The sequence below is a fragment of the Melopsittacus undulatus genome, chromosome 2 (genome assembly GCF_012275295.1).
Source record: "Melopsittacus undulatus isolate bMelUnd1 chromosome 2, bMelUnd1.mat.Z, whole genome shotgun sequence".
NCBI lineage: Eukaryota > Metazoa > Chordata > Aves > Psittaciformes > Psittaculidae > Melopsittacus > Melopsittacus undulatus.
Genome location: NC_047528.1, coordinates 41,613,863 through 41,641,437, shown reverse-complemented (window position 1 = coordinate 41,641,437; position 27,575 = coordinate 41,613,863). Strand labels below are relative to the sequence as shown.

At 38.9% G+C, this 27,575-nt stretch overlaps 1 protein-coding gene across 4 annotated transcripts in view; it reads left to right on the top strand.

Annotated features, from left to right (window-relative positions):
• TBC1D4 (TBC1 domain family member 4) overlaps window positions 1-27,256 on the top strand; it is a 102,729-nt gene extending 75,473 nt beyond the window's left edge. The window contains exons 10-21 of one of the 4 annotated variants that reach the window (XM_031048086.2): window positions 7-233; window positions 2,030-2,179; window positions 10,206-10,366; window positions 11,285-11,491; window positions 13,366-13,368; window positions 15,022-15,180; window positions 16,032-16,190; window positions 16,639-16,883; window positions 19,675-19,834; window positions 22,043-22,212; window positions 24,592-24,768; window positions 25,045-27,256. In XM_031048086.2, the coding sequence (XP_030903946.2) occupies window positions 7-233; window positions 2,030-2,179; window positions 10,206-10,366; window positions 11,285-11,491; window positions 13,366-13,368; window positions 15,022-15,180; window positions 16,032-16,190; window positions 16,639-16,883; window positions 19,675-19,834; window positions 22,043-22,212; window positions 24,592-24,768; window positions 25,045-25,272 (2,046 nt within the window). In that variant the 3' untranslated portion in view covers window positions 25,273-27,256. The remainder of the gene's footprint in view (window positions 1-6; window positions 234-2,029; window positions 2,180-10,205; window positions 10,367-11,284; window positions 11,492-13,365; window positions 13,369-15,021; window positions 15,181-16,031; window positions 16,191-16,638; window positions 16,884-19,674; window positions 19,835-22,042; window positions 22,213-24,591; window positions 24,769-25,044) is intronic. The other 3 variants (XM_031048088.2, XM_031048087.2, XM_031048089.2) reach the window with 3 other exon arrangements.
• The last annotated feature ends 319 nt before the right edge of the window (window positions 27,257-27,575 follow it).

The following is a 27,575-nucleotide window of genomic DNA, read 5'->3' as shown; positions in this document are numbered from 1 at the left end:
TTGCAGGACATTTCACCAGGCGATTCCCCACCAGCTACTCCTCCATCGTCCCCTGTATCCTCGGCCTGGCAGCCGTTTCCCGAGGAAGGCTCGGACTCCCCCCAGTTCAGGAGACGTGCACACACCTTCAGCCACCCCCCGTCCAGTGCCAGGCGCAGGATAACCTTCCAGAACGGGAGGTCCCAGAGCGTCCGGTCCCCACTGCTGCGGCAGACCTGCGTCGAGACGACAAGGTGAGTCAGGGCATGCCGTGCCACGCGACTGCTGCCTCCTGCCACTCACCCCTGTCCCTTTTTACGGAAGCTGCTTCTGCACTGCTGTGGTTTCTAGTTATTTATTTTCAGCCTGTCTTATCTACCTCTGGGTAGTTCGGGGCTTTGCAGTAGCTTGCTAATCCCTGAATTAGCAATTCAGGAGAGGCATCGATCCAGTGAATTGATTGTCCTGCTAGATGCTGGAGCCCATCTATTTACTTATTTATTTGCCACTTGTGAGCTGAACCTTTTTGGCAGTCAGGCCCTTTGGAGAAGAGGTCCTCATCGCTTTTAGCTGCAGAGACGGTGGCCCAACAATCTTATGCCAGGATGAAAAAGGCACTGACAGCTTCAAGTGTCTGTCTGTTAGCCAAAGCTCCCAGAGAGTATGCTGAGAATTAAAACTGGTGAGGAGTTTCATGGAAGGACTGAAGAATTAAACACTTCCACTGAACGGTGAGGCATGCCATTTCCCTGTTTGCCTTTCTGCAGAGCTTCTCTCTGTAACTTCTTTCCCCTTCCTTTTTGGAGATGCTCCAGCTATTAAGATATGGAAGACTGTTCTTCAGGAGTTCCTTCACTCACTCAGAAGAGGTCCCCACAGTTCATTGTGGGCCTCTTTGGTTGCACTTTTTTTCTCAGCCTCTATCCTGGCTGTCTGCAGTAGGTGACTGTCCAATTCAAAACAGATTAAGGCCCAGAGGAGCTGATCTTTTTCTTTTGGAGGAGCACTTTCTCCAAACTACTCATATGTTTCAGTGCTTGACTGCAATTTCTCTTTTTAGTCATTCTAAAAATGACTTTAAATAATAACTTCTCAGCCATCTGATGTCTAGATTAAAACATAAGCATGAATGCCACACCAGCCTGTAGAGAAAAGCAAAAAAGTTTATTCTGTGAAAAGAGAATGAAAGGGAGTGAAGGGTAAGAAGTCAGCCTTGAAATAGCTTTGTTACATTGTGTTTCTAAAGAGATAAATAATGTGTTTTTTACTGAGATAAACTTTGGTATTTTTTTTCCACTGACTATGTTGTATGCAAACAGGAAACTCTGACAGTTCAGACTGAAGGACTTGCTGACTTCACTTCTTTGAAGTAACTTTTAAGAAGTTGCTGATTAAAGTGGCATCATCAGCACATTCTCAGTCAAAACAGTTTGTAACAACTTGGTTCTAGGCTGAGACTTTTTCTTCCTTCCTAGTGAGGATTAATAAGAAATGTTAAGTAAAAGAAACTGAATTTTTATGTCCTCCCCCAACACTTGTTGCTATTATTAAGTAATGTTTAACTGTGTCATAGAAATATCTTGATTTAAACACTTCACAGAAATTTATCCAAAAATATTGCATTTAAATAATGTATACTTTCTAATGTGCTCTAGCAATACATGTTATTAAAAAAGGCAAGAGAAAACTGTAGGGAAGAAACAAAGTGGTTCATGTTATTGGAAGCATATTTCTAAGGATATTTTCTGAATGTTTCAGATTCTTTATTCTGAATATACCTTGAGAATAAATAGGGCTAAAGAAATAAGGTGGTCTCTGCGTTTTCTGCAGTCTCACTGAAATATTTCTTTAAACAAATCATCTGTAATAGCAAAATCAGTATCAGCAGGAAAACTGCCCAGTAGTGCACTTGGTGTATTTTATCTTCTGGGAAACAAAGTTATTGTAAGCTAAGACAATGTACTTGGACAGTATCTTTCATCTGGATGTTTTGTTGTTGTATCCAAATCCGTGCTGACCCATCTGCTATGTTCTCTTGTTGCCCGCACAGTCCTGTTATTGGGGTTCGGCGCGCTGTCACTGAGAGTGAATCTGCGTCGCCTGGTCTCCCCTCGTCTGTCTCTGCCCCTTCTTTCCTGAAAAGCTTTTACCAGGGCTCAGGAAGGTTGCTCCAGCACTCAGAAAGTGACTTCTTTAAGAGGTGAGGGCATTGTCTCCTGCCTAGTGCTTCAGTGCACCAGCTTAACAGGATTCTGGGTGCAGTGCAGCTCATGGGATGTCTCCCACTTTGCCTTGTGCTCCTGCATTTCTAACAGACTTCCTAAGTACTTGATGCAAATGGACAAACAGGCTTTTGGCAAACAAAAAAGCCTGTTAAAAATAGAGGCTTGTCTGCTGACATCTAGTAGCTGTGACCTCTTTCTGTTCCAGTGTTGCACATCTGCTGCATTTGTTTCACTTGAAATGCAACGGCTTTTAGGAGTGTCACGCCAATTTAATGCTTCTCTACTGAATGCAAACCAGCATGTGTTGCTGAGATCACTGGCATGTGAAAATAAGAAAATAGCAATGTGAAGAGTGTACAGTACTAATGTGGGATGCCTGTGCATGAGGAAGGGGAAGCACCATGTTAGCCGGGTGGTACTAGCTATGAGATATTTAGAGAATCACAACATAACTTCAAATTGGAGAAGGGAAGAAGCAAAGATACAGGAAGGTCTTTCTGACATCAGTGTCAGACACAAGTATCTAAATGAAGTCACACTTCTTACAGTAAGAATAGGCTGTCTTTCAGGAGAGCACTTAAGGAAACTGCATATGGATTATTTTTCTGTAGTAGGCCTGTAGTGAATAAGGTGGAAAGTTTTGAACTTCATGATTTTTTTTTTGCATTTATATTTTTTTGTCAATGAGAGCTCCCTTTGTCAGTCTGTCCTTGTTCACTGAACTATGTGTTTCTGTTACTCTTCATCTCTGAATGTAGCTCTGCTCTAATCATTCCCAACAGAAAACTGTGGAGCTGTAGAAGGTGGTTTTGTCACTGTTTCTCCCTGGAAATTGACAGTAGAGATTTAATTTTTACCAAAACCAAAAGTTGATGAGATCTGGATTCTGGGTGTAATTGGGACTCTAGGGAGATCTTCAAATTAGGAATAATTCCCAGAAGATCATTGTGTTTCTACTTAGGTTTTATACTGTACAGGTTTCTGATACAAGGTAGTCTTCAATTTGTGCAAAAACTTTTGTGAAAATTGTATCTTGCTGCCTATAGATCTTGCTGGGAGCAACTGGGCCTGAACTGTCAAGGTACAGAAATTACAGTGTTAAGGGTGAAGTGTTGGTGTCTAGTTGGGTTCGTGAAGTGAATACATCAAACACAGAAAGAAGTGTCAAATGAATAATGCTGATGTGAAAAGAGTGACTGAGGTAATAAAGCTGTCGCTTAAAATGGCTAATGGAGAATGAAATTTATTGTCCAACTGTTGGTGGCTGAAACTCTTTAAACTTTCCCTGATTTAGCTTGCAAATATGTGTTGTGCTATTAGGTTTATAAATGTTTAAAAACTGACATTTTTATGGTGTTTGGGTTTTGTTTTTTTTTTCCTTTGGATATTTTTCACAGAGAGAACCTTCTTCTATTCCAGTAGACTCAATATGAGGTGTTAGAATTCCCATGTGAATGTATGTTATGTTGGAATTGAGTGTGGTATTGCAGTCCTTAACAATCTGAAGACTACAAACTGTTCAACTGTTAGAAACCCTAATTAAAACTTCAGTGCATTTTCCTCTCTAATCATGGTTCTATATATTCATAAAGTGTATCCTAGCCTCTTTGCACTGCAGAAAAAATCTTTATAGTCTGACTTTCCATATTGTGCAGCTTTGAGATTACACATGATACAGCACACAGCTTTTCTTGGTGTTCTGGGGAACTGCAGGATCAGAGCCAATTTCAGCTGGGATTAGTTTTAGAAAGATATTTGATTTGTAGCAGTCAGATAGGCTTATGCAAAGAGCACCAAGCCAGGGTCAGCTAGGGAGCTGGGTGTTAAAAAGTAACTCTGCTTGTTTTAAATGTGTCATTTATGTATCAGCTGCTGTAGAGAAGATGATTCTGATCCATGTTTATATCACATTTGGCATATGGTCACAAACTCAGAAACTGAGACTAAGGTGTTGGTGATGCAGGGTACAGTGGCTCTCAGCTGATTGTAGACATCTTCATCTCGTCAATGGGGAAAAGTTGGTGTGTCTGCAGTAGAGTTGCTCTTATCCTAGATTGTCTTTAATATCGTGACATTTACAAAACTGATCCTGCCTGTTTATCTACCTGAACATTAATGCAGCCAGATGTGCCTGTCACTGGGAACACCTTCATTTAGAAAGCATGAATCATACCCTAAAAGTGTCGTGACCTCCATTAAAAAGGAAACCTCAGCTGACTTGCTAGGGTTTAAATGGCTATGTTTGAGTTATATAGAGCCAGGAGGAAAAAAAATATTCTCTAGATAAGTTCACTGTGGTAAAACAAAAATAATTTTTTCTTAATGTTTGTAGGAAAGCTGAGGGTTTTATGTTAAATTCTAATGTTCATTACTGTGATGCTTTGTGTGGAAGAGAGAAAACAGCAATGTTTTCTGCTTTAGGGAAGGAACTATATAGTGAAGTTGGGCATAAACACAATATTAATAGGTGCCTTCAGCATGTTTTTACTGCATTGTGAACTCATTTATCTAGAGAGAAGTCTAAGGTAGAATTGGTATGCATAATCTTGGCTTTTGACAAATGTGTTGTACTGCGTTTAATATTGAACACAAGCACCAGTAAGGATTATTAAAAATATCCTGCCAACATGGAGGTAAGCAAATGGGAATTTGAGAGCATAATCTGTTTTTAAACTTCCATTTCTGTAACTTCTGGAAATTCTGCAATTGATTCAACAGCTACTTCTGAAAGCCAGGCTTGTGGAAGAATTTGTTTGGGGCTTATATAAAAATAAAAGCAGCACTTTAAAATATTTGATAACTTTAAGCATAATTTTGACTAGCCCACACTGTCTCTGTTCATTACATTGTTATGCAAGGATAGTTTTTAGCTGCTTTATCACCACTTGAATTTAAACAGATTGCTTTTTTAAAACAGCTTCTTTTCTTATGAAGAAAGTAAAATACTTGGGAATGTTCTTCATTTAAAATAGCAGAAAATAATTATTCAGAATAAAAATAGGGCAAGAGTGAGAACTAAGAGAAAGGTGTAAATTGATCGACTAGTCCTTCTTCCTCCCAGACAGGAGGAAAAGTTCATCTGTTTGGCTTATATAAGGTGTCTACCACCAAAAGGCCTAAGAGCTGAAATACTAGCTTTCTGTACGTGGACTGGGGGTCTTGTACCATCACAGCCTCCAAACTGCAAAGCTGATTCAGTTGCTCCTTAGAGCAATTAAGAGAAGAAATTAGAATGAAAGAAAACTGGGCAAAAATGCAAACCTTGGCATGAGCAGTAACAGTATTCTGGAATCAGTTGGCTTGCATGTACTCAAGTGCAGAATAATTGGGATAAGTATTGTATAAAGGCTTCACAAGAAAAGGGTAGCTTTATGGGGTTTTGAGTATCAGTCTTTGGAAGGATTTTAAAGAACGGTTTTGGGAAGAGATATAGGTAATTGAAACTAAGCAATAAGCATCTTTATAATCTGAACAAGTTTTTTTTAGTTTCTTCTTCCTTTTTTTCTCCTTTTTTATTCCTTCCTCTTTTTTCTACCCCAAGCTAGCAGTCTCATCTTCGTACTATGCATTATCTGATAGTATAGTGAATGGGACGATGCTTTGTTGAAACTGAGTTGCAATTACATGGGATAAAACGCTTAGATGATCAGTACTCTGTACTCATGAGTACTTGGGTAATTGCTCGAAACAGCTTAAAGGATGAATGTACAGCCTGAAATATTTGAGGCACTATATTGAATTTATAGGTTTTCAATTTCCGTTGCATACAAGCTGATGGGTAAATTTTAGTTTCTGTGTTGGATCAGGAGCATAGCTCAGTAGCCTTATGGGGAACCATTATTCTTCAAAGTGAACTGTGGTGTGGTGCATTTGTCTTTTTCCAGAGGTATGATAAGTGATTAGAATAGGAACAGTAAGTAAAATTAATTGAAAACACTCAGTTTTGTGGTATTTCTCTGTTGAACTATTTGGCTTTGCCCTTTCATATGTTGGTTTTACCAATCTGAATATAACTTCTATAACTGAATATAACTTCTGAATATAGAAGTTGTACCATAATTTAGATGTCATTTTCTTAAAATAAATAAATAAAAATCAATTCTTGCAATCATGTCCTAGTTTGCAGTTCAGTTCTTAAGTATCTCTTCTGTAGTTCATTAGGATTTTATGTACTGCCATCTCTTAATTTGCAGTGCATTGACTCCAGTGCATTTCATTTGCTCAGTTGTTGGTAGGTTGCAGCAGGACAGGAACTTATAAAAAGTGGTTGTTTTTGTCTTCTTGGAGGCTGTGTCACTGTATAATCCAAGAAATACTCATTCTCTGCCTTGACCCAGTGTCTCAGCTCCGTAATCCACAGTTTATAGAGTAGTTAGAGATTCCTTCAATTTGAGTTAGCAACTTTTTCTTAAAGTGAAAGATGTTATTTAAAAACTGGAATTATTGGACTATTTCTGCTAGTTGTTCTTGCAGTGTGTTTCCCATGTAGATGTTTAGGCCTGTGTGTTGTCAGAACAGGGTCTTTTCTTAAGAATTCTTCCTGTAAGTGTTGAGGTTCAGTATCAGTGCCCTGACAGGAAATCTGTGAAAGTCTTTGTTTCCCCAGGTTGAGAGGTAGTGAAAACTCTGCTCTGCTTTTCAGTAGCAATGACTGAACTCCATTTAAGAAGTTGCTGTTGTTTTGGAGTTGCTTTTGCTCACAGTCTCTCCTCTCGCATTAATAACATCCTCATATTGCAGGGAGTGATAGCTAATGGTCAGATATACTTTTTTTCTTTCTCCACACCCTGTTCAGAGGAACTGAATGAGGTGTTGCTGGCCCATCTGAGCAGAGCACCTACCTCCCTGGCTGCTTAAATCCACAGCTACCTTAGAACCTGAAGTAATCTTGAAAGTATCACAGAAAGTGAAGCCAGACAGTTAAGTTGATTTAAGAAAGATGGTAAAGTCTAGGGAATAAGTACTGTGCAATTCCTCTTTCAAGGTGAGGAGTATGTAATTGAATTAACTCATCTGTTTTCTTGCACCAACCTTCTGAGCTATTTCACCACAGGGTAGTAGACACTGCTGTTCTACTCCCAACTTCTTCCTGCTTTTACTCTGTAGGATATTGTTTCACATCTTCAGATCTAATATTAAGCTAGGACTTGGTCTGTCTTAAAATTATGAAAATTCTTAACTCCCTTTCCTAAATCTTGATGTGTTCACAGGTACTGTTGCCTTCCATTGAATATGGGAAGATGTGTGCATGAGACTTTCAAAAGCTTTTCTCTAATCGCTCATCAGACAGCTCTTTGAAAGAGAAGTTAACTAATGTTAGCTGCTTAAAATAGCAGGGGAATTTTAGAAGGGGGGGTTTAATAACAGAAATACCAATCCTCAGAAGTGTATGATCTGCACACTTCACAAGGTAGCACATGTGACTAACTCATCCCACTGTAAACTCTATGACTCAAATGACGTAAATAGCTTTGTTTCATTCCCCAAAATAGCTACCCTTGTATTCTGCCTTTTTTGTAAATTCTACTACTGTAAACTGAACACTATTCATAGAATCATAGAATAGTTAGGGTTGGAAGGGACCTTAAGATCATCTAGTTCCAACCCCCCTGCCATTGGCAGGGACACCTCACATTAAACCATGTCACCTAAGGATCTGTCCAACCTGGCCTTGAACACTGCCAGGGATGGAGCATTTCTAGGACTGTCTCCATGTTTAGGAGCACAGTAGCTGAATGTAGGTTTTTGTACTTACCACTATAAAGAAAGCATTCCCTTGCTATGTAGCTTCCATTTAGTAAGCCTTGGGATGACTCGGTTTTTTTTGTTCTAACACATGATATGTAAGACTTGAAACAGTGAGAAGCACTTCCGTTACAGTTATTTATAGAAATGTGAGCTACAATGATTAATATATCCAAACTCAATACCTTATTTCCAAGAGTTGTTAGACTGAAATACCTTTGGAAAACAGCACCTCTAGATTCAATATTGGTTTTGTAGTCTTTGTTTAGCTAGCACAAGCAGTGGTTACCCCATTACCAAAACCTGTGTAGAAGTTAACCAAAGATGATCATCACAAAGTTTTCTGTTACTGATTTGGTTAGTGCAATATGGGGCTCTACTAATAGACCACCTACTTATAGTATGATGAATAGGGAACTGAGGCATGGTAGAAAATAAGTCAGGAGTAGAATTCAGACTATCTCTTATCCAGGGCTTCTAGTACATAGCACTGCTTTTATAGGGGAATAGAGGTGGTACCTAATGCTGGCTAGGTGAACTTAAAGATGATTATTTCTCTGCCAGGATATGGAAGCATGGTCTGATACCTGTGTATGATATTGAGTGCAGTTTGCTCACTGAGGCTTACAGATGTCAGGGAGCTGTTGTAGATCATTAGCATAGGAAGAGCTTTGATCACCAAAAAGGCCAATTTTAGCTTGGTGGATTGTCATTCAACACAGAGTATGTGATATGAAAAGTGCTGATCAAGATGGTGTTTCTGGTAGACTGATGTAGCTGATACTTCATAATCCGTGTCTCCTTTAGTCCAAGCCTGATGTAGGGAGATGGGCTACAGCTGGCAAACTGTGATCATCTGCAACTGACTGACCACTAAAAACATAGTGAACCCTTAATGTGTTGGGCTTCCCTTTCGCCTCTTTTTAGGGACTTTGCACTGTAACATGGAAATTCTTCACAGCCTGAAGGTTTGAGAGTAGCTACTGCTGTGTTGATTTAGCAGTTTTCCCTGAGAAGAAATTGCAGACACAGCTTTCCATATTTGATGCTGTCTTCCCAAGAAGCCTGTAGTTGTATGTGACACTGTTGACATTGCATGGAAGGATTTGTGGCAAATAATCAATGTACCCATTGCTATGAGAGATCTGTGCATCTGCTTTACTAACACAAATGCAAAATGCTGAAATATTTCTGAAAGTGGTTCAAATACCTATGAAAATTAAATATCCTATCCCTCTTCTGTGGCAATAGTCAGTAGAGAGGTGTGCTTGGTGTGCTCTTAAAATGACCTCCCAGCAAAGCTTCCCTGTATCCTCTCTTTGCCTCTTCCAGCAGAATAAGCTGCTCTTAAAATTCTTGTGTAAATATATTTGTACATGACAACTGGGGAGGAGATCTGCTTTCAGGTCATTGTAGGGGGAGTTGTATAATCCAAAAAATACTCATCCTCTGCCTTGACCCAGTGTCTGGGCTCTGTAATCCACAGTTTATAGAGTAGTTAGAGATTCCTTGAATTTGAGTTAGCAACTTTTTCTTAAAGTGGAAAATGTTATTTGAAAACTGGAATTAATTATTGGACGATTTCTGCTAGTTGTTCTTGCACTGTGTTTCCCATGTAGATGTTTAGGCCTGTGTGTTGTCAGAACAGGGTCTTTTCTTAAGAATTCTTCCTGTTTGCAGAGGCTCTGTTCCCTCAGCTGGAGATGCTGATGAAACATGGGGGACGCTGGGCTTTAACTGTTCACGTGAATGTCCACTTCTTGAAGCGTATGGAAGAGGCTGCATGAGAAGGCCAGAATATTGCCTCCAGTGAAATATTCACCTGTGAGCTCACCATGTCATTTAGAGTGGCACCAAATGCAGCGTTGTGCTCTGCTAAAGCCACATCTTGTGCTTTTAGGGGTATTACATCAGATCACCCCTGTAAGACGAATGTATGGCAAAACAAAACCTTTTCTCTTAGCTTTCCATAAAGTTTAGCTTTCATTCTGAGCTTCCAGCCAAGCACTGTATGAATGCTATGCATTCTTCCTGGTGCTATGCAATGCAAACTTCACAGCACTGTGTTTCAGGGAAACAACTGGACACTTCTACATTCAAGGTGAAGCTCACACACAGCACACTTTGCCTTCTAGATCTTTTCAGCAAATGCTCCTGCAGGGTTGTTGACCATTAGATGGGCTTAATATAAGGAGTTTTTTTCCCTTCCAAAAATGACTGACTTTGATCATCTGATCTGCTTTTTCTTTCCTTCAGTGATGGGGAGGGAAAGAAAAGAACATCAACTGTCTGCAGCAATGAATCTCTAAATGCTGCGGGGGCTGCGCTTACACCTCGCCGCATCTCCTGGCGGCGGAGAATATTCCTGCAGGTAGCTTCACCTATGAATAAATCTCCTTCCAAGATGCAGCATCCAGGTCTGTGTGTGCTTTTAAAGAAAATAAACAAGCAGTTGTTACTGAATAGTTATTACTGTAGTGAGCTGCAATGTGAAAATACGAAAGGGAGAAGGGAAGTAGCTTAATACAGTATTCTTGCTAGAACCTTGCTAGAGATCTGTTGTGCTTAGTGGTTTGTAGGTCTCTGCTGGTTTGAATAGAGGATTCTGGCATCAAAATCAAATAAATTGCCATCTGCCATGGCTGCACTGGTAGCAAGGAAATGAAGAACTGCCTCTTGCTGACAAAGACACCCTCTTTAACAGTTAGTAAATTTTTACCCCAGCCTGCTTATATAGTAGCGATGTTTGCACTGGTAAATGCAAACAAATGGTAAATTTTCTGCCCTGTCCTTGTGCTGCACACAGCACCTGTGGAGTGTCATTTAAGGTAGAAGCCCCTGAAATACCTGAAATCCTGCTGGGTTGATAAAGACCTGTGGGCAGGATTCCCAGCCATAGGTAAATTACAAACTCTGTATTTAGTGACCATAAGGTGCTGTAGCACTGCCTACAGTGCAACTTAGCACTGTAGGTGGAAAAAATTGCTTTTAGTATAGAAGCTGTAGTAAATCATAGGAGTAAACAAGCTCAGCTGTAAAGGAGACTTTATGGATAAATACCTTCTTGTAACTACAGAAGGAGTTCATAGGGGGAAGGTTCGAAATACTGTGTGACCCTTTATTTAGCTTGTTTTCATTTAAATGCAGCTTTGATTTATATAAAACACTTGGTTTAAAAATAATTCTCTACAGTTGAACTGCATTTTCTCTGTCTTTGGAATCAGCACCTCACTGTTGAATGTGGAAGACATCTATTTTTGTTCTGTTGTGACACAGATTTTTGTGATATGTCAAACAATCTGGGTTTCCTGTAGTAACTTTCTGATCCTTTGCAGATGGTCATGATGGAAGTGAACTGTTACCATTATCGCCACTTGCTCCACCCCTGGAAGAGGACCCTCTTGTAGTATTGCAAAATGAGGATGGTCCAGATAAAACTGGAGAGAAGAAAAACTCAGAAGAACTACAAAGTCTGTGGAAAAAAGCCATCCATCAACAAATCCTGTTACTTCGAATGGAAAAAGAAAATCAGAAGCTGGAAGGTTAGCTATTTAGAAAATACCCCTAAAGCTATTATAAATTCTGCTACCTGGACATGAAAACCATGCTGGTATTGGGCCCCTGAAACAGAGATGTGGTTCTTAAACTTTTTGGTTAACAGTACTAGAAGAAAATGTCATTGCCCATTCCTGTCTCACAGACTACCAGGTTCTCTGTCTGCTTGCCAACTCTTGCTGAGTGACCTTAATCAAAGAAGAAAGTGATAACCTTTCATTTTTTAATGCATGTTAGGCAAAGGTTGCTACAGTCTGTTCTAGCTGACTAATTCTGGGAATTCTGATATGGAGTCAGGGAAACAGATGCCATGTGAACACTTAGGTATGGTAAACCTTACCCTCTGTGTCTTGTTTCAGTTGTTTGCAGCACATGGCATTTCTGTCCAGGCTTTCTGTCCTTCATTAGCCACATCATAGTGGTAATTTATAAATATTTGAATCTAAATATGACTTCTGAGCAACTAGCTCTTGAGGTATGTCAGGAAGATCTAGTTTTGGAAGCTGAGCACTGTACACTGATAATTGATTGCTGTTCCTGAGGGATCTGAAGTTGGCCATGCTGACTTGTAACTGCTTGATCTTTTGACTGATATTTCATTATTACAACTGGTCACGATTCAAATGAAAAATAGAATGCAGTGTCTATCCTAGATCATAGAAGTTCTTCAGTATAACAGACTAATTGCTTTCAGTGCAAATTGAAAATTTCAGATACCCTCTCTGCAATTGCTGCTCTCATCTTCTCCTGTCTGATCTGTAACCTCATTATATGGTAGTCTGATTCTTCAAACAAAATATAGTGATCTTGTTAAGGTCAGTTAACTCTTTATCATTCTTTAGTGATGCTTATTGAGAAGGCAGGGAGAGGGAAGAAAAACAGCAGGACAGAAGTGTTTCCATGTCCCTAACAAGTCTTCATCCTTTAATGTGTTTCCTACACATGTAGTGGATTTCTCTCTGCACTGTCTCTACAGTTTGTCTCCCTGTTGACACATGCTTCTGTGGAAACCCCTAGATTCATAGGGAATGCTTTCATAGAAGTCTCTTCTAATTTCAGCCAAAATTTTTCATTTATTATTTTAGTAAATGGTGAATCTATTGTTGTGGGGTGGGGAACCTGAAAATCTGCTGTAGTGACTAGTTTCATGTTATTCCCTCTGGTAGTATGAGCTGCTAAGGGACAAATGAGAGGTACTGAAAACTGTTAAATCAGCCTAGTTCCTTAAGGCTCAGTAAGTTATTTCCATTCTGTGAAAGAGATGTAGAAAATCAGTTCTTCCTCCCTGATCATTCGTAGTGAAAACAGGAGTGTCAGCAGTGGAGACTTCAAAGTGGCACTGACACGCAAGCCCACATCATAGTTTGTGCTTCAGAGAGCATTCTTGTATGCAGGTCTGTAGGTACTGCTAGTAAAACTGCTGCTCTGGCTAGCTAGAATTCACCATCTTTTTTTCAGAGGGTGAAAAGTAAACTTAGTGCTTCTCCATAGGCTTCCTTCCTGTGGGCTATTGTAATGTAGGTCTTTTTATGGACAGGACATATGCAGAACTGATACATTCCAAACAACTGGTGGTTCAGGCAATGTATTGGCATCCTGGCTTATAATTCAGTGTACATCTTGGAAATGGGAAATGTAAAACCAGAAATGCAGCCGTTTCTTTACATGAAGCCAGGTTCCTAGCTGTGAATTTATTCAGCTGTATATGACTGGTTTAAGATTTGAATTACTGTGGAATTGGTTGTAGTGGTTTTCTGTTAATGTTTTGTTGGTTTTTATTTACAAAATATTAATAGAACCTCTTTTCCTATTTCTTTTGCTGTCGAGGAGACTTGAATACTATTAGCTCTTTGTTTTACAGAAGGTAAGTTCTGTGAATTGCACCAGCCTGCTTATATATATATATATTTTTTTTTTTTCTGAGAAGCTATAAACCACTTTCTCCAGTAGATTACCTAGAAATATAAGAACTACAAAAAAGCAGGCCACTTAGCAATGATTAGGAAGAGCATTAACAAGGATGGTTGCAAATAACCAAGGGTGGCATAAGTAGGTAGGGCAAGTATGATCCACAGGCAAGTTTGGTGACTTTCACTAGGGTTGACTGCAGAGCCACAGTACCTTTCATTGAATTATAATGTGCACTTAATCTTGGAGTCCATTGTCACACTGAAATATGCTACTGTTGTCTTCAGTCTGTTATGTACTGCTTATGAGAAAATGAAATCATACAGCAGTAGGGTAGCATTTAAAATTGCCCCATTTGGACTGCAGATTCTTGGCTGAGAGATCACATTCCCAGTTTTACAGAAGCATGCTGCTGCTTCTACAAGGCCCTCTGTAATCTTGAATAGCTGCGGTCTCAAATGTGTAACATATAGTGTTGGAAATAATTTCCCACCTGCCTTTTGGAGTGGGGGTAGGCAGTGATCCAATGGATTGATCCAGTATTGGCTCTATCCAAAGTGAGGTTGTATAAAAAACATGAATGAGAGTTTGCTTTAACCTAGAGGTAGTGGTGGGGAAGAGGACACATCTGTAAAAGGAGAGTCTCCTGCAAGGAGCAAGTACTGCACGTGGATCATGGCAAATTTGGGATAAACTCAGTTGCAGCTTTTGGAGGTAATGTTGTGAAATGTGTAATTCAGTCCAATGATAATTAATCCTGTCTCTGTAAATTCACACACATTCAGGTCTTCATTCCTGTTTTTTATACCAGCATGAGGAATTGGGGTATTTTTTCTGCTTGTATATCGTGTATAAAGGATAACCACAGTTAATTTCTCAGTAATGGAAATGAAAGGCTGCTCCCCCATGAAATTCAGAGTAACAATGCAGCTTTATTTCAGAAATAGTGAGTCCTCTGGAATAAATATTTTGTGCCAGGTAGTCCTATGCAGCAAACTTTATAGCAACATGAATTTTGTGCTTCTGGATATGGTTCATGTCGGTTCATTGTCTTTGCTTCCAGTCAGTCTGATGATGCCAGGTGGCAGTACCATGAGCTCTTACCACTCTCTTAAGGGACATGTGAAAACTGGAACCAGTGTGACAGACTTCAGTTTAGAAGACTTGTCTAGCTTGCTTGCCTAAGTTTCCAATATAAACATTTGTATGTTTGGTACTTTCCATACCAAAACAATCATAATGTTCAATACGAAGAAGAGAAAAAGGATCAAGGGTGGTGTTACAGTTTGAAGAAAAGCAGCAGATGTAGTAAAGTTGTGTTGAGTGGATTTTTCTTCTTGCTCCAAGCCTTAAAAAATGTTTTCACATACTTCATGAATTCCTAATGTTCATGGCACAGGAATAGAAGCTGTTACCTGCACCATCTTATGACAAAAGACTGGCCCTATCCCAGCTATTAACTGATAAATGTGAAAGGTGTATTTATCCCTAGTCAGATTATCTAAATTAGAGGTATCTAACTTGAATGGGGTTTGTGTATTTGATGTCTCTTGTAATTTCCTGATGTTCTTTCTTTTCATGTGCTCTTCCTTTGTGTTCTGTGCTCTAGCAAGCAGAGATGAGCTCCAATCAAGAAAAGTAAAACTGGACTATGATGAAGTTGGTACATGTCAGAAAGATGTCATAAATGTCTGGGATAAGAAGTTACTAAACTGCAGAGCCAAAATCCGATGTGACATGGAAGATATTCATTCCACTTTGAAAGAAGGTATTTGCAAAGGGTGGCTTTTAACTAGTGAAGCCTGAAGATTTTTTTTTGTTCCCTTTTGATACCGAGGGGAGTTTGCCAGCAATACACTTTTTCCAGTACCACAAAACAATGGAAAGATTGCCTTCTTTTTACAAATGCACCCACCTCCTGCTGCCAAATAGAAAATAGTTCTGCTGTGTCTGCAGCTTATAATGCTAGTAGTGCAGAAACATGTATAGTCATACTCCTGTAAGTAGCATCTTGTGCTCATGTATTATTACAACATACACTGAGCTTCTGCAACTAAGACAGTAACCTTCTGTTTTCTAGTCAGCTGGCTCCTTTGCAGTTGACTCTGAGTTTCAGATGCTCTGATTTTACTTACTAAGAAGGCAGTAAGTAAGTGTTTAATGTGGATCGTGCCCAAAATGCAGGGGAATCACAACCAAGCTCCAGAGAGTCAGAATGACCACATGTTGTAGAGTCTGGAATATGGTATTTTAGTTGTTCTTTTTATCCTTGAATGAAAGGCTGGAGATTTTGGCTTGAAGTAGATCTTCTGTGGCCTAGCCGTAGGCCAGGAGGGGAACCAGAGGACTTTGTTAATGTAATGTGAATGTAGAGCCTGCTTGCACCACTGTGCCTTCCTCCATGGAATCTCATATCTGTGTTACAGATGCTTAAAAATAATATTTCATTGTAACCTGTCTGTCGTTAACTGAACTGAATCAGCTGACTAACTGCATGGGATCCTCCAGAGTGCTTCAGCCAAGATTATGACAGGCCCAGATTATGACAAAGCAAATTCTCATGTTACAGCACTAAAAATATGCTGCTGCTTAGCCCTGTTGTTCTTGACTGACCTGCAGGTGTACCAAAAAGTCGTCGGGGAGAAATTTGGCAGTTTCTGGCTGTGCAACATCGAGTCAGACACAGGCTGCCCAACAAGCAGCAGCCTCCTGACATCTCTTACAAAGAACTTCTCAAGCAACTGACTGCTCAACAGCATGCCATCCTTGTAGATCTAGGTACGTCTGTTTGTAGCTGGGAGACTTTTCCGACTTGTTTGTGGGTCTTTGAGTGAAAAGACACCAGTCTTAACAGAAGCTGTTGCTGGAGATAGATGCTGCCTTATCAGCACCACTTTCTGTGTCATCAGGATATGTTCTGTGTATGCCACTTAGTGTCCTCCAAGCAGATGATTGCTTAGGTTATGCTGTTTGTATTTATGCTCTTCTACATTTATCGGAAAAGAGAAATCAAGCAGTCGCTTCTGCAAGTTCTGTGCAGATGAGAATATTAAATGAACTCAATGGATATAGTATAAAATCAGTGGCAAAATACAGATCGATCTGACTAAAGTCAACTTGCATAGGAAAGCAAAGAGAAATGGTCTGTGGGAAGAAAGCAGTGGTAGTTGTCAGATGGATCTAGGCAGCTTTTTGAGAATTAAATCTACTACTCCTCTTTCTTCAGGACGGACGTTTCCTACGCACCCTTACTTTTCTGCCCACCTGGGAGCAGGACAGCTCTCACTCTTTAATCTCCTGAAAGCATATTCTTTGCTGGACAAAGAAGTAGGTTACTGTCAAGGTATCAGCTTTGTAGCTGGAGTGCTGCTTCTACATATGAGTGAAGAACAGGCCTTTGAAATGCTGAAATTCCTCATGTATGACCTTGGCTTCCGCAAACAGTACAGGCCAGACATGATGTCACTACAGGTAAGTCAGTCCTTCTCCTAAAGCAAACCAGAGTTTGAAATGAGCTTTGACCTCTCAGATGTTGCTCAAGTTCTCCAGGGCCTTATGAAGCTTCTTACGCTGTTTTGGAGGTGCATGCAGATATTATTGTTGAGCCCCTCTCTGCCCCTCAATTTGCAAACAGAGAAGTTAGGAACTTGCAGACTTTTCCTGTCACATGTCCCAGTTATCTTCTGTTTAGAAACTCTGCTTTCTCTGCTACTTTGCTCTTCCCTTTCCTCACTTCTCTCTCTTCCTTATGCCAAAAACCCGCTTGCTTGCATCTGTGTAGATGGAGTTTAAAAATCAATATGGTTATAATTTTCTTCAGTCCCTGAGCATTTTAATCTTGTAACTCCAAGTCAAATCAATAGTGACACCCAGTGGCCAGTCAGTGTAGTCTACAGGTATTTGAACTGAGCTGCTCTGTCTTGTTTTATCCTTTGCACCTCTTTTTTCTCATTGTCCTTTGCCCCACCGCCCTCAACACAGAGAGAAAAAGATGAATTTTCTATCGTTTAGTTTGCTTATGAAACAATGAATGCCCTGAAATGTTAGTCTTTTAACAGCTAGATACTCAAGGCTGCTTAAGAAGGAGACAGAAAATCTTTCAGATCTGTATAAATTTCAGGGTTTAGAATTTAAGAAGTCTTTCACCTTAAGATGCAACTGTCTGCTGAGTTAGATAACTGTATGCTTTAAGCCCCTAATATTATAAAGGGATATACGACTGCTGAGTTAAAGTTTGCAATTCACAGTGGAGAAAGAAAAAACATAAGAGGCAGATACAAAAATCTGGGTTTTTTTTCATGCTCCCGGCATGGTAAACACAAGTGAAAACTTAAGGTGGACTTCAGTCCACTTAAATGATCAGTCCCTTCAGGTATTTATTTGGCAAATGTCCAGAACAATAGAATAGATTGTAGTTAAAGAAATTGTATGTGCTTATTCTAAAACTGAGAAAGAGGAGTGTTTTACTGTGGATGTAAGTATGTTGTAATAAGTTTGTTGTGATGAATCAAGGGTGAACAGCCACAGAGAACATCATTGTACCTCTTCCCTGTCCCATTTCCCCCCCCATATGTGTTGAAGCAGTAGGTGTCAAAGTGTGATAAATGCATGGTTGTGGGTTTGGGTTCCCCCCCACCCTCCCAAGATGCTCTTTTAGTGTTTGTATGTTATCCTGCAGTTGCAGACTTTCAGTAGCATCTCATGCTTTGGGGGCATTCAGATGTCCAGGATTTCACCTTTTGATTTAAATAAGGCTGAAACTTTCATTGTCAGAAGCTCTTACAAAGGACACTTTTTTAAGTTTTAGAAGGCATACTGCTTGTAGTACTGTTTGCCCTTTAAGTGATATGACCTTTCTTTCTCCACAATTTGCTTCTAGGCAGTAATTCCATTCTAGACAAAAGTGCAAGTTTTGTCTGCTCAAGACAAACTAGACTACTGATGATAACCCTTTCTTTTGTTTTTTAACAGGAGTATAGCACTCAAATTCTTTTGTGTTTACAGTACTGAAACACAAGTTTATATGCAGAATTAGCTTCTGTCCTGTAGGAGAAGAAAGTTGGGTGTTTCTTTAGGGTTATGAGAATATACTTGGCTTAGATTTATAATTGTTGTCTGGAAAAAGTAGTAATCTAGATCCTTAGTTCATAACGTACTCATCCAGTTGGTTTACTGCCTCTGTGATACTATCCTAATTTCACACATAAATGTGTTTTGTGGTGACTCTGTCCAAACTGTACTTACTTAGTATCTTTGGCAGTTAAAGCAAGGACTCACGTGCATGTGCAAATTTAGCTAATTTGCCTGATGAGACTTGATCTGTCTGCTTGCAGACACTGCTGACTGACAGATAGCTTCAAGTGCAGTCAGATTTTGGTAGGGAAGAATCATGACCACCAAAAGTAGGAAAGTAGCTGGATCCAGTATGTCATTTCTTCATTGAGGAATGGATTCACCTGAAGCATAAGATACTATTGACAGCAAAATTGTACCAGACAGCTAATCAATGTATGTCTCTTTCTCATATTCTGCTGAGAGAAGCATTGCCCTGTGCTGTGAGTGACTTACTGTGGAATATAAAATATCGAAATGGCAAGGAAATGATTTGCCACAAAGTGATATTTTTAGCAATGAATAGAAACTTCTAACCACTTTGCTTTGCGACCTTTTTCAGGTTGTGTAGCAGCACATTTTGGATCAGTATTTTAAATTGCTCTGGACCACTGACATATGGGAGGTGTGTTGGAAAATATGTATGTGGTACATCTCTATTGACCCACCATATCTAATGTATTCTGTGGGTACAGAAGCTGTCTAAAGTGATGATTTTAACATAGGAGCTTTAAAAGCAGCAAATATAAGGCCAGGATTCAAGGGATGAAAGCTGAAATGTGTAAATTTAGCCAGAAATAGTTCAACCTACTTTCATTGTTGCAAGACTGAAAGTTCTGGTTTGTTGATAAAGTTAGATCAATATATTCTTTTCTTCCTTAAGCCTGTGTATCTGAAATGATACTTCCTAATAAGCAGGTTCAAACTGTTCTTTGTTATTAGCTACGGTGTTGGTTTTCATTATTTAGGGGTGGGTTGTTTATACATGATCAGGTATCGCTCGAGGCCCTAGGGAACAATGAATCATCATTTTACAGTCCCATCTGTACTTTGTTTCCCTCAAGTGAAATGTGAATGGTTTGGAAAACTGAGTAAAGCTAAACTTTTCTTTCTCTACTTTCTTCTCCCCTAACCCCCTCATGCACTGTAGATTCAGATGTATCAGCTGTCAAGGCTTCTTCATGATTATCACAGAGACTTGTATAATCATCTTGAAGAAAATGAAATCAGTCCCAGTCTTTATGCTGCACCGTGGTTTCTTACACTGTTCGCATCTCAGTTTCCATTAGGATTTGTAGCCAGAGTATTTGGTAAGAAAGTTTTTCCTATTGCTGTAGTAAACAGAACAATGTCATCCATTGTGTTTTTAAACTCTCAGGGAGTAGTTTTCTACGTACTAGGGACATTTGGGGTGACTGTTGCGGGTGGAAAGTAGCAACACTCTTCGTGGTAAACTGTCAGCTCCTTTTCAGAGAGCATAACCAACATGTATTCTTTGAAACAGACTTGAACAGTTAAATATGTCTGCTGTTACTAGCCAACATACTAGTGTGAAGTGTGAGCATCAGGAAGTTTATTGTTGCAAATGCATTTTATGCATCAAGCATTCAGTTTATGTCTGTAGAAAAGTTCATCTTGTTGAACTTGCAAATTGAAAAAAGAATGCATTGATTTTTAAGAATGAGTTTCTGAATAACTGATTTTAAAGGGCTTTCTAATAAAAATTCAAGTGACCTTGAATTTCGAGGCTGTTTCAGGTATTCAGGTATATACTGAATGGTTTCCTAGCCCTCTTACTCCATTTTGATAATTTTTTCATTATATATTGCTCTTCAGATAACTTCTAGTACAGAAGCTTAAATATTGATTGTGCCTTACAGCGTTTACCTTGTCAGCATGTCAAGTACTTGGTTTTGTGTGCTTTTATTGTCAATAAGAGCTGCAAACTTAATCAAATGTCTAATACAGCTTTTTTTTTTTTTTTTAAGTTTTACATTAGTAAGCTGCATCAAGAATGCAGGAGCATATGTACTACCTCTTAAATCAGACCTTTATGCATTTGTTTCTTTTCATGTGACACCTTTTATCTTAAGAAATTCAGCCCGTCTTTTGTCTCATGTTTTATTACTGGAGTGTGTTACGTTTTTTGTTTGTTTGTGTGCAGTTCTGGGGGTAAGAGAGGTTTGGCTGGTTGGTTTGGGGTTTCTTTTTTCTTTGGGTTTTTTTTAACCTAGTGATTTCTCCATTACAGAGGTTTTTTTTCCTTTTACAGCAGACTTTTCCTCACTGCTCTTTGGGTACAAACAAATGATTGGTGTATCTGTTTTTCAGATTGGTACATCTCTTACCCAGTGGGATCATTGGATTTCAGACATTTGAGCATTTTGGGGTCTTTTTTCTTTATTGATTTGTTTTTCAAGCCTAAAGTGTAATTTGTTTGTTTTCAGTAGGCTTTGAATTTGGAGCATGAGTTTTTTAAGGGTGGGGAGGGTCAATGTTCATTTCTCTCTGCAAATGAGCTGAGCAAGGCGTGTTTCCATTTTAAAACTGAACTATGTTGTACTTCCTAATGCTTTAGATTCCTGTATCATCAGTGTCTTACAGGCTATTCTCACATACCAGGAACAGATGGTTAATGTCTACCCATCACAAATTATATACTTGTATTTATACTGTTTAAATGTGTACTACAGACTGGAGAAAGGGGACTTAGGAACTGTGTACAAGTGAGATGGCTGTCTCACCAGTGTCCTGATGCTACCCAGTGATACTGGATTCACATGGGGATGACCTCTCATGGTCAGGATCAGAAGCTGAGTTTGTTCATTTGCATAGCCCGGCTCTTGGTGGTGTGACATATCCAACAGCACAGGAGACTTATTTGAACTGCTCATGTGCTGTGTTCATCTCGGTAACTCAAGTCCACCACTGCTACCAGGACTGCATTTCTAGTTAACTGTGATCAAGATTCTAGTTTCTGTGCACTTTCTCTCTACTGATTTCTGCACTTTTCCCTCACATTTATGTAATTTAGCTCAAAGTAAGGGTTTAGGGCTTACAGCCCATGTTATCTCTGCCATGGATTTCAAAAATAGTATGATTGATTATGGAATGTACATGACCATTTCTTAAGGACTAGCCTTTGCCTGTAGGAAACAGTCGGTATATTGTCTTGTGATCCACTTCCCAATTGCTTTTCAGTCACAAGTGCACTTAAAATTTTAAAAGACTAGTTAATAGTCTGAAGTCTACAGTAGACAATAATGAATGCTTATTGCAGATAACCATTACAGACATAACAAGTATGCAGTATTTTCTTTAATGCTTTCTCATACCTGTAAGATGACAGGAAGTGCTTTTATATATTTTAACCTCCTATTGAAATAAGATATGAAATTGTCTGAACTGGATAAATCTGCAGTATGATTGATTAGAAAGAAAAACATCCAAGCAAATATGTGTATTTATCCAATGACTAGCTCTCGTTTTCAAGATATTTTAATGATTTTCTTTTTTAGACATTATTTTTCTTCAAGGAACAGAAGTCATATTTAAAGTAGCATTGAGCCTACTTAGCAGTCAGGAAACATCTATAATGGGATGCGAGAGTTTTGAGAACATTGTTGATTTTCTTAAAACCACTGTTCCGGATATGACTCAGCCTCAAATGGAAAAAATTATTACTCAGGTAAGGTTGCTTTTCTTTTTACTTCTCCCAAGCCTCCACCCCCTTTAGAATCACACCTAAGGTATATGTAAAAGTCTTCTCAGTATGTTCCTTTTGGTTTGAAATGCAAAGGTGTCATTTTGCCACTAATTTGTAGAGAAATAGGATATGAGCTAATTTCAGTGGGTTTTGAACTGCAATTTTAGCAAGACTTTAGTTGCAACCTTTTGCATCCCAGCTATTGGGAAAACATAACTTTGCTTATAAATTTCATGTCACCATCAGAAGGATAAAAGTAGCTTGTTTTCCAAACCTAAACCCAGATGTTGCTCCATGCTACCGTTTATGACTGGAAGCAAAACTTGCCATAATGTAAAGAAGCAGCATCACAGCAACTTCTCCTGATCCTTTAAACTTCTGGCTGCACAGGGCTAGTGTCCTTCCATAGGAACTTTTCTGACACCTCCAACTTAAAATCCTACAAGTTAGGAATTCCCCTTCTCACCTCAGCCTTGACCTTGGAAGGATCACACTTGGCAGGTGCTTTGTGACAGAGGTAAAAACCCCTTAGGACTGTTCCCTGCCTTTCTTGGGTAAGGGAAAGGAGTACTGGAGTAGTGTTATTTCATCAGTATCATTGAAACTTTGTGACAAAGAGCAAGAATGGAAGATAAAGAATTACAGATCCTGATTTAGAAAAAGCTTATTGTAAAATACTGTCAGAGGCTGGGATCTTCATCACTCTACATCATCCGTTTCTGCACTGGAACTGAAAATTGAAAATAAGCCTCTGTTTAGTACCTTAAGTAAGAACCTGTGAGCAGTTTTTCCCCTTCAGGTGACAGTTTGGGTATAATAGAAGAGCTCTAGAAAATCATCTCCATATACAGGAGTGCAGTTGACACTGATGCATTCCTATGGCTTGGTTAACACTTGAACGTTTCCTGTACTGTCTATTAAGAATTTATTTTTATTTGGCATCAAAATCTTCCTCATTGCACCAATTGTGATTGCCACACTAACCCTACATCAGGCATTTTAGTGTTTGTCTTCACAACTCACTGATTCTGGCAATGATAGAGGTGTTAGTTCAGTGGTTTTGATACTATTAGAAATTAAATCTCTGTACTATGGTCTACACGGGTTGCAGAGCAATTGTGCTGTGGTTAGCATGATAGAAGTGGCTTTGTGCAAAGCCAGGTCTGATTGAGAAAAGAATAGGTTATGTTGCCTGAGCAGAGTGGAAGTGGATACATGCAGGTCAGATCAGCTCTGAGAAGAAGGTTGCCTGCTTGCCTGTGGTGTGGTCTCATGCTGAGCAGCCTTCTGGTTCTGCATTCACGTGTAGACTATTATATTGTACTGCTTCTCCCTAGGCTGGCTGCAGGTGGAGTTGTTCGGCTGTTTCAGTGTTGTAATTCTCAGGACTGTCCTCTTATGGTGGATAATGAAAAAAAAAATAGATATTATGCAGGACTGTAATACACAGATGAAGAATTTACCAGTTAGTTACATAGAGGAAAATGACACTTGCCCAGCTTGAACACCATATGTAAATTGAAATTTTACCCCATTTGAATTACCTGAAGAAGACTGAACACAATGCAGAACTTGTTTTGTGGGATCTGTGTTTGTCTTCTGTTGGTGTAACATTTGCAATCTCTAGAACAAGGATCAGAATTAATGTCAGTGTAGACATCTTTCACTTCCTAGCCTAAACTATTTGGTAACTTTTCAGAAGCTGAGAGACTGTAACTAAATGTCTAAACAGATAAGAGTCGTGTGGTCCCATCACTGTTCGGTGCACAGTTCCGTAGTCTTCACAATGGTGTGTCACCAAAGCAACACAATAAAAAATAGTGTATCTTTATGCAGAGACAGAGCACAGGGAAACTGTAACCATGAAGGGTGTTTATATAAAAGACTATAAATTGGCACTTGGAGTCAGGAGATCCAATTTTGAGGGTGAAGATCTGACAATTCCTGTATTATTATTCTTCATTGTGTGATCCTGCTCCCATCACAAGCTTGTGAGACTTGAATTTAATTTTTTTTCTTTAACTTAATATTTCTGAACAAGAGATTGTAAATTAGACTTGGTCATGTTATAAAATTCTTGGATTAAATAAGACTTTTCTACTGATACATCTCATAGTAAGAGATGCTATTTGGTAATTGTAAAAGTGATGGCCCAGTTCTAAAGTCTGTGATTTATTCTGGCTGCAGTAAGAACTCTAGATGCTAAACTGCTCTTTTTGTAGATTTACTCTTATAATACTTTTTTTGAGAGGAACAGGAAAAAACATTGAAGTTAATCCAGCAGAGTTGCCTCTTAGCCAGACATTCACGTGGAATAAGTGCTCTCTGCTTATTTAAAAATTGCTTTTTCTCTTATGATAGGTGTTTGAAATGGATATTTCAAAACAGCTCCATGCCTATGAAGTAGAATACCATGTGCTTCAGGATGAACTGCAGGAAAATGTGAATCCCTGCGATGAAGGTGAACCTCTGGAGAAGCTGGAGAGGGTGAACAGTCACCTGAAGAGACAAAACATGGATTTGTTGGAGAAGCTACAGGTAAATGACTTAAGACTACAAACTCATGGAGTGGACATTTCTATGATTCAGCTAACAGAGTGGATTTTTTAAATGCACATGAGATGTCTCCTAACTGCAAGACTTTATGCAATTGAGCAGTTCTCTCAGTTATAGTGATTTACTTGTTAGACATTTTTTAACTCCTTTTTCATTCCTTGGACTTTTCCTTCTGGATTTGGATTTCTTTTTCTCAAAATATGTCTACCCTTCAGTTATTCATCACATCTCAATTTATTATAATGTTGTTATTTACAGGTAGCTCATGCTAAAATTCAGAGTTTGGAATCCAGCCTGGAGACTATTTTGACTCGAGAGAACAAAATGAAGACTGCAATTCAGTCCCTGGAACAGGAGAAGATAACTTACCAAAAGACTCTAGAGCAGATAGTGAAGTATTTGCCAGCAGAAGCATTGTCTGACTGTGAACTGCTCCTGAAGGAAGTAAACTACAACCCTAATAATAAAATAAGGAGTAAGCCATAAACCAAGGTTTTCTAGGCAGCATTTCTTCAAAATAAGGGGAAAGAACAGTTGAATATGCTGCTTTCAAAGGACTTAATGATAGGCAATGGTATTATCCAAAACTAGTGCTGGGACACTCATAGCTACAGATGGGCCTTCAAATGTCAGTATGCAAATTCAGGCTATTAATTTTTTTATGATTATGTAAATAAATCACAAGGGGAAAATAAAGGATTCTCATGTGTAATTATGGTGAGTAAATGTATATTTGGAGTTGCCTAAAGGAAATGAGAAATTCAAGTAGTCAAAGCCAAGATAATGGTGATCTACAAATTCACTCTGGATATGCTTGTCTTGTAGTGAAACGAGGATAGAGTGTCTTTATATATATGTATGTTGAATAATACTTGAAATAAAAAAAAAGAAGAATGTAATTTTCCCTCCAAAGAGCAGCATGTTTCACATCTCCTGTGGAAAATCTGTGAACTCATGTGTGCCTCTTAATTCTGCTGACATTGTGTGCACAGACCATTTAGCAGAACAAGTATCATGACTTGGTTTATACAGAAAGAGCTCTAGTGCCATCTGCTGCCTGGGCTGTACCAGTCAGCATTGTAATTCCACATGCATGTTTGAACTGGAAACAAAAAGGATCACGTCATAGCTCCACCTCCATAACTCAGAGCTAAGAAATATGTATCTATACACACTCGCAGAACTTGCAAAGGCAAGAGCTAATGGTGACTGCTACTTCCATCCCAGCCTGTTTGCTTCCACCTGTCCTGGGGTTGGTCATGATGACAGGAGGAAGGAAGCAAGGCTGTGTATTTATTCTGATGCTAAATTTCTGCAGAAGACTTGCTGTCAGACGAGTTAGGTGTTAAGGGTTTCTCATTTAACCAAAGAAATACTGCAAGAAGCCTTGTCTTATTGTAGTGGGAGCCAGAAAGCTGTTCTTGAATTTTATTTGAAGAGAAAATTGAGGCAGGTTGCAGAAAGTTAAGCTTAAGTGCATGAGAGGGGACCAAGCAAGTTTCAAATATGTACCTTTCAGTTTTCACACATGCAGTCAATATACATTTCAAAGGGGATTCTGAGGTACAGGTGAAGTTTTAATAATGCTTTCCAGGCTATTCCTGTTTTAATACTGCTTTGTGGTCTTCTTTTTGAAACAGAAGTCATGAATTTGTATGTTCTGAGCAGAAGGTGAGGTAAGCTCTGATTATTTCAAGGGAGAAAGTATGTTTATAAAGGTATAAAAAGATGCATATAGATTTGACAATGTTTTTAAGTGGAATTTTTGAGAAGGCTTAGACAAATGTGTAATAGACACGTGTTTTGGAGTGCATGTCTGAACTGTTAATTGAGTGATACAGTGACTCATGTTATCTCTTACCAATTATACTGTATTTCAGGAAGCACTTAATCTTTTTAGTAAGAAAAACAATGAAGCCAAGTGCCAAATCCAGCAGTGTCTTTATGCATAAGGTTGTCCAATTTAGGAAGTAAGGACTGAGTATCACTGCTTTCTAAGTTATGCTTTATGTTAACATAAAAGTGAGGAACAGCAATGCTGAATTGCTGCACGCTGCTCTGGGACTTGGGGGCTTGGGGTCTCCTGGGGTTTTTTGTTGTTGTTTTTTACTTCCGCCGTGTTTTATTTGATTACAGATGCTGATTTACTTAACAGTCTTTGTTTTTACAGTTGGGGTGAAAGGTCTTAACACTGTGTATAAAATTATGTGGAATCTGTTTAGGTATTTCAAGTATATTGTATTGTACTAGGTGGGAAAATGCCAAATGGAAAGGCAGTTGTTTGCAGTTTTGTTCAGAGTGAATTTTAGCTGATGTGTACATACCAAACCAATCCCAGGAACTGCAGTAGCGTGTATTACAAAGAATCAAGGTTATTCAAATACAACTTTTTTTTAAGATACATTGAATGTGCTTTATCCTCTGTTTCACTTACAAAATTTTTCATGTAATGCCTGGAGAAATTCCAATAAATGTCATTGCTGCATTTCCTATGGCCTCTGGCTAGTTTTGTTATTCTATATTTCAGATACCAATCTTATTCTTAGTAGTACTGTTTACATGAATGATGTAAAAGATCTGGTTCTAGTTTCTAGTTGTGGATAAAAAAACCCTACAGGATTTGTAGAACGACATGGGGAGGATAGAAATTCTTATCATGGAAAATAGACTTACATTGGTCGTAACTAAAGATTAAATTATTAAAAGGGTTTTTTTCTTCTGTAGCAGCTCATTTAGTATGTATGCATATTGAGAATAGTAATTTGATGAATTCTAAATTGTGCATCTAG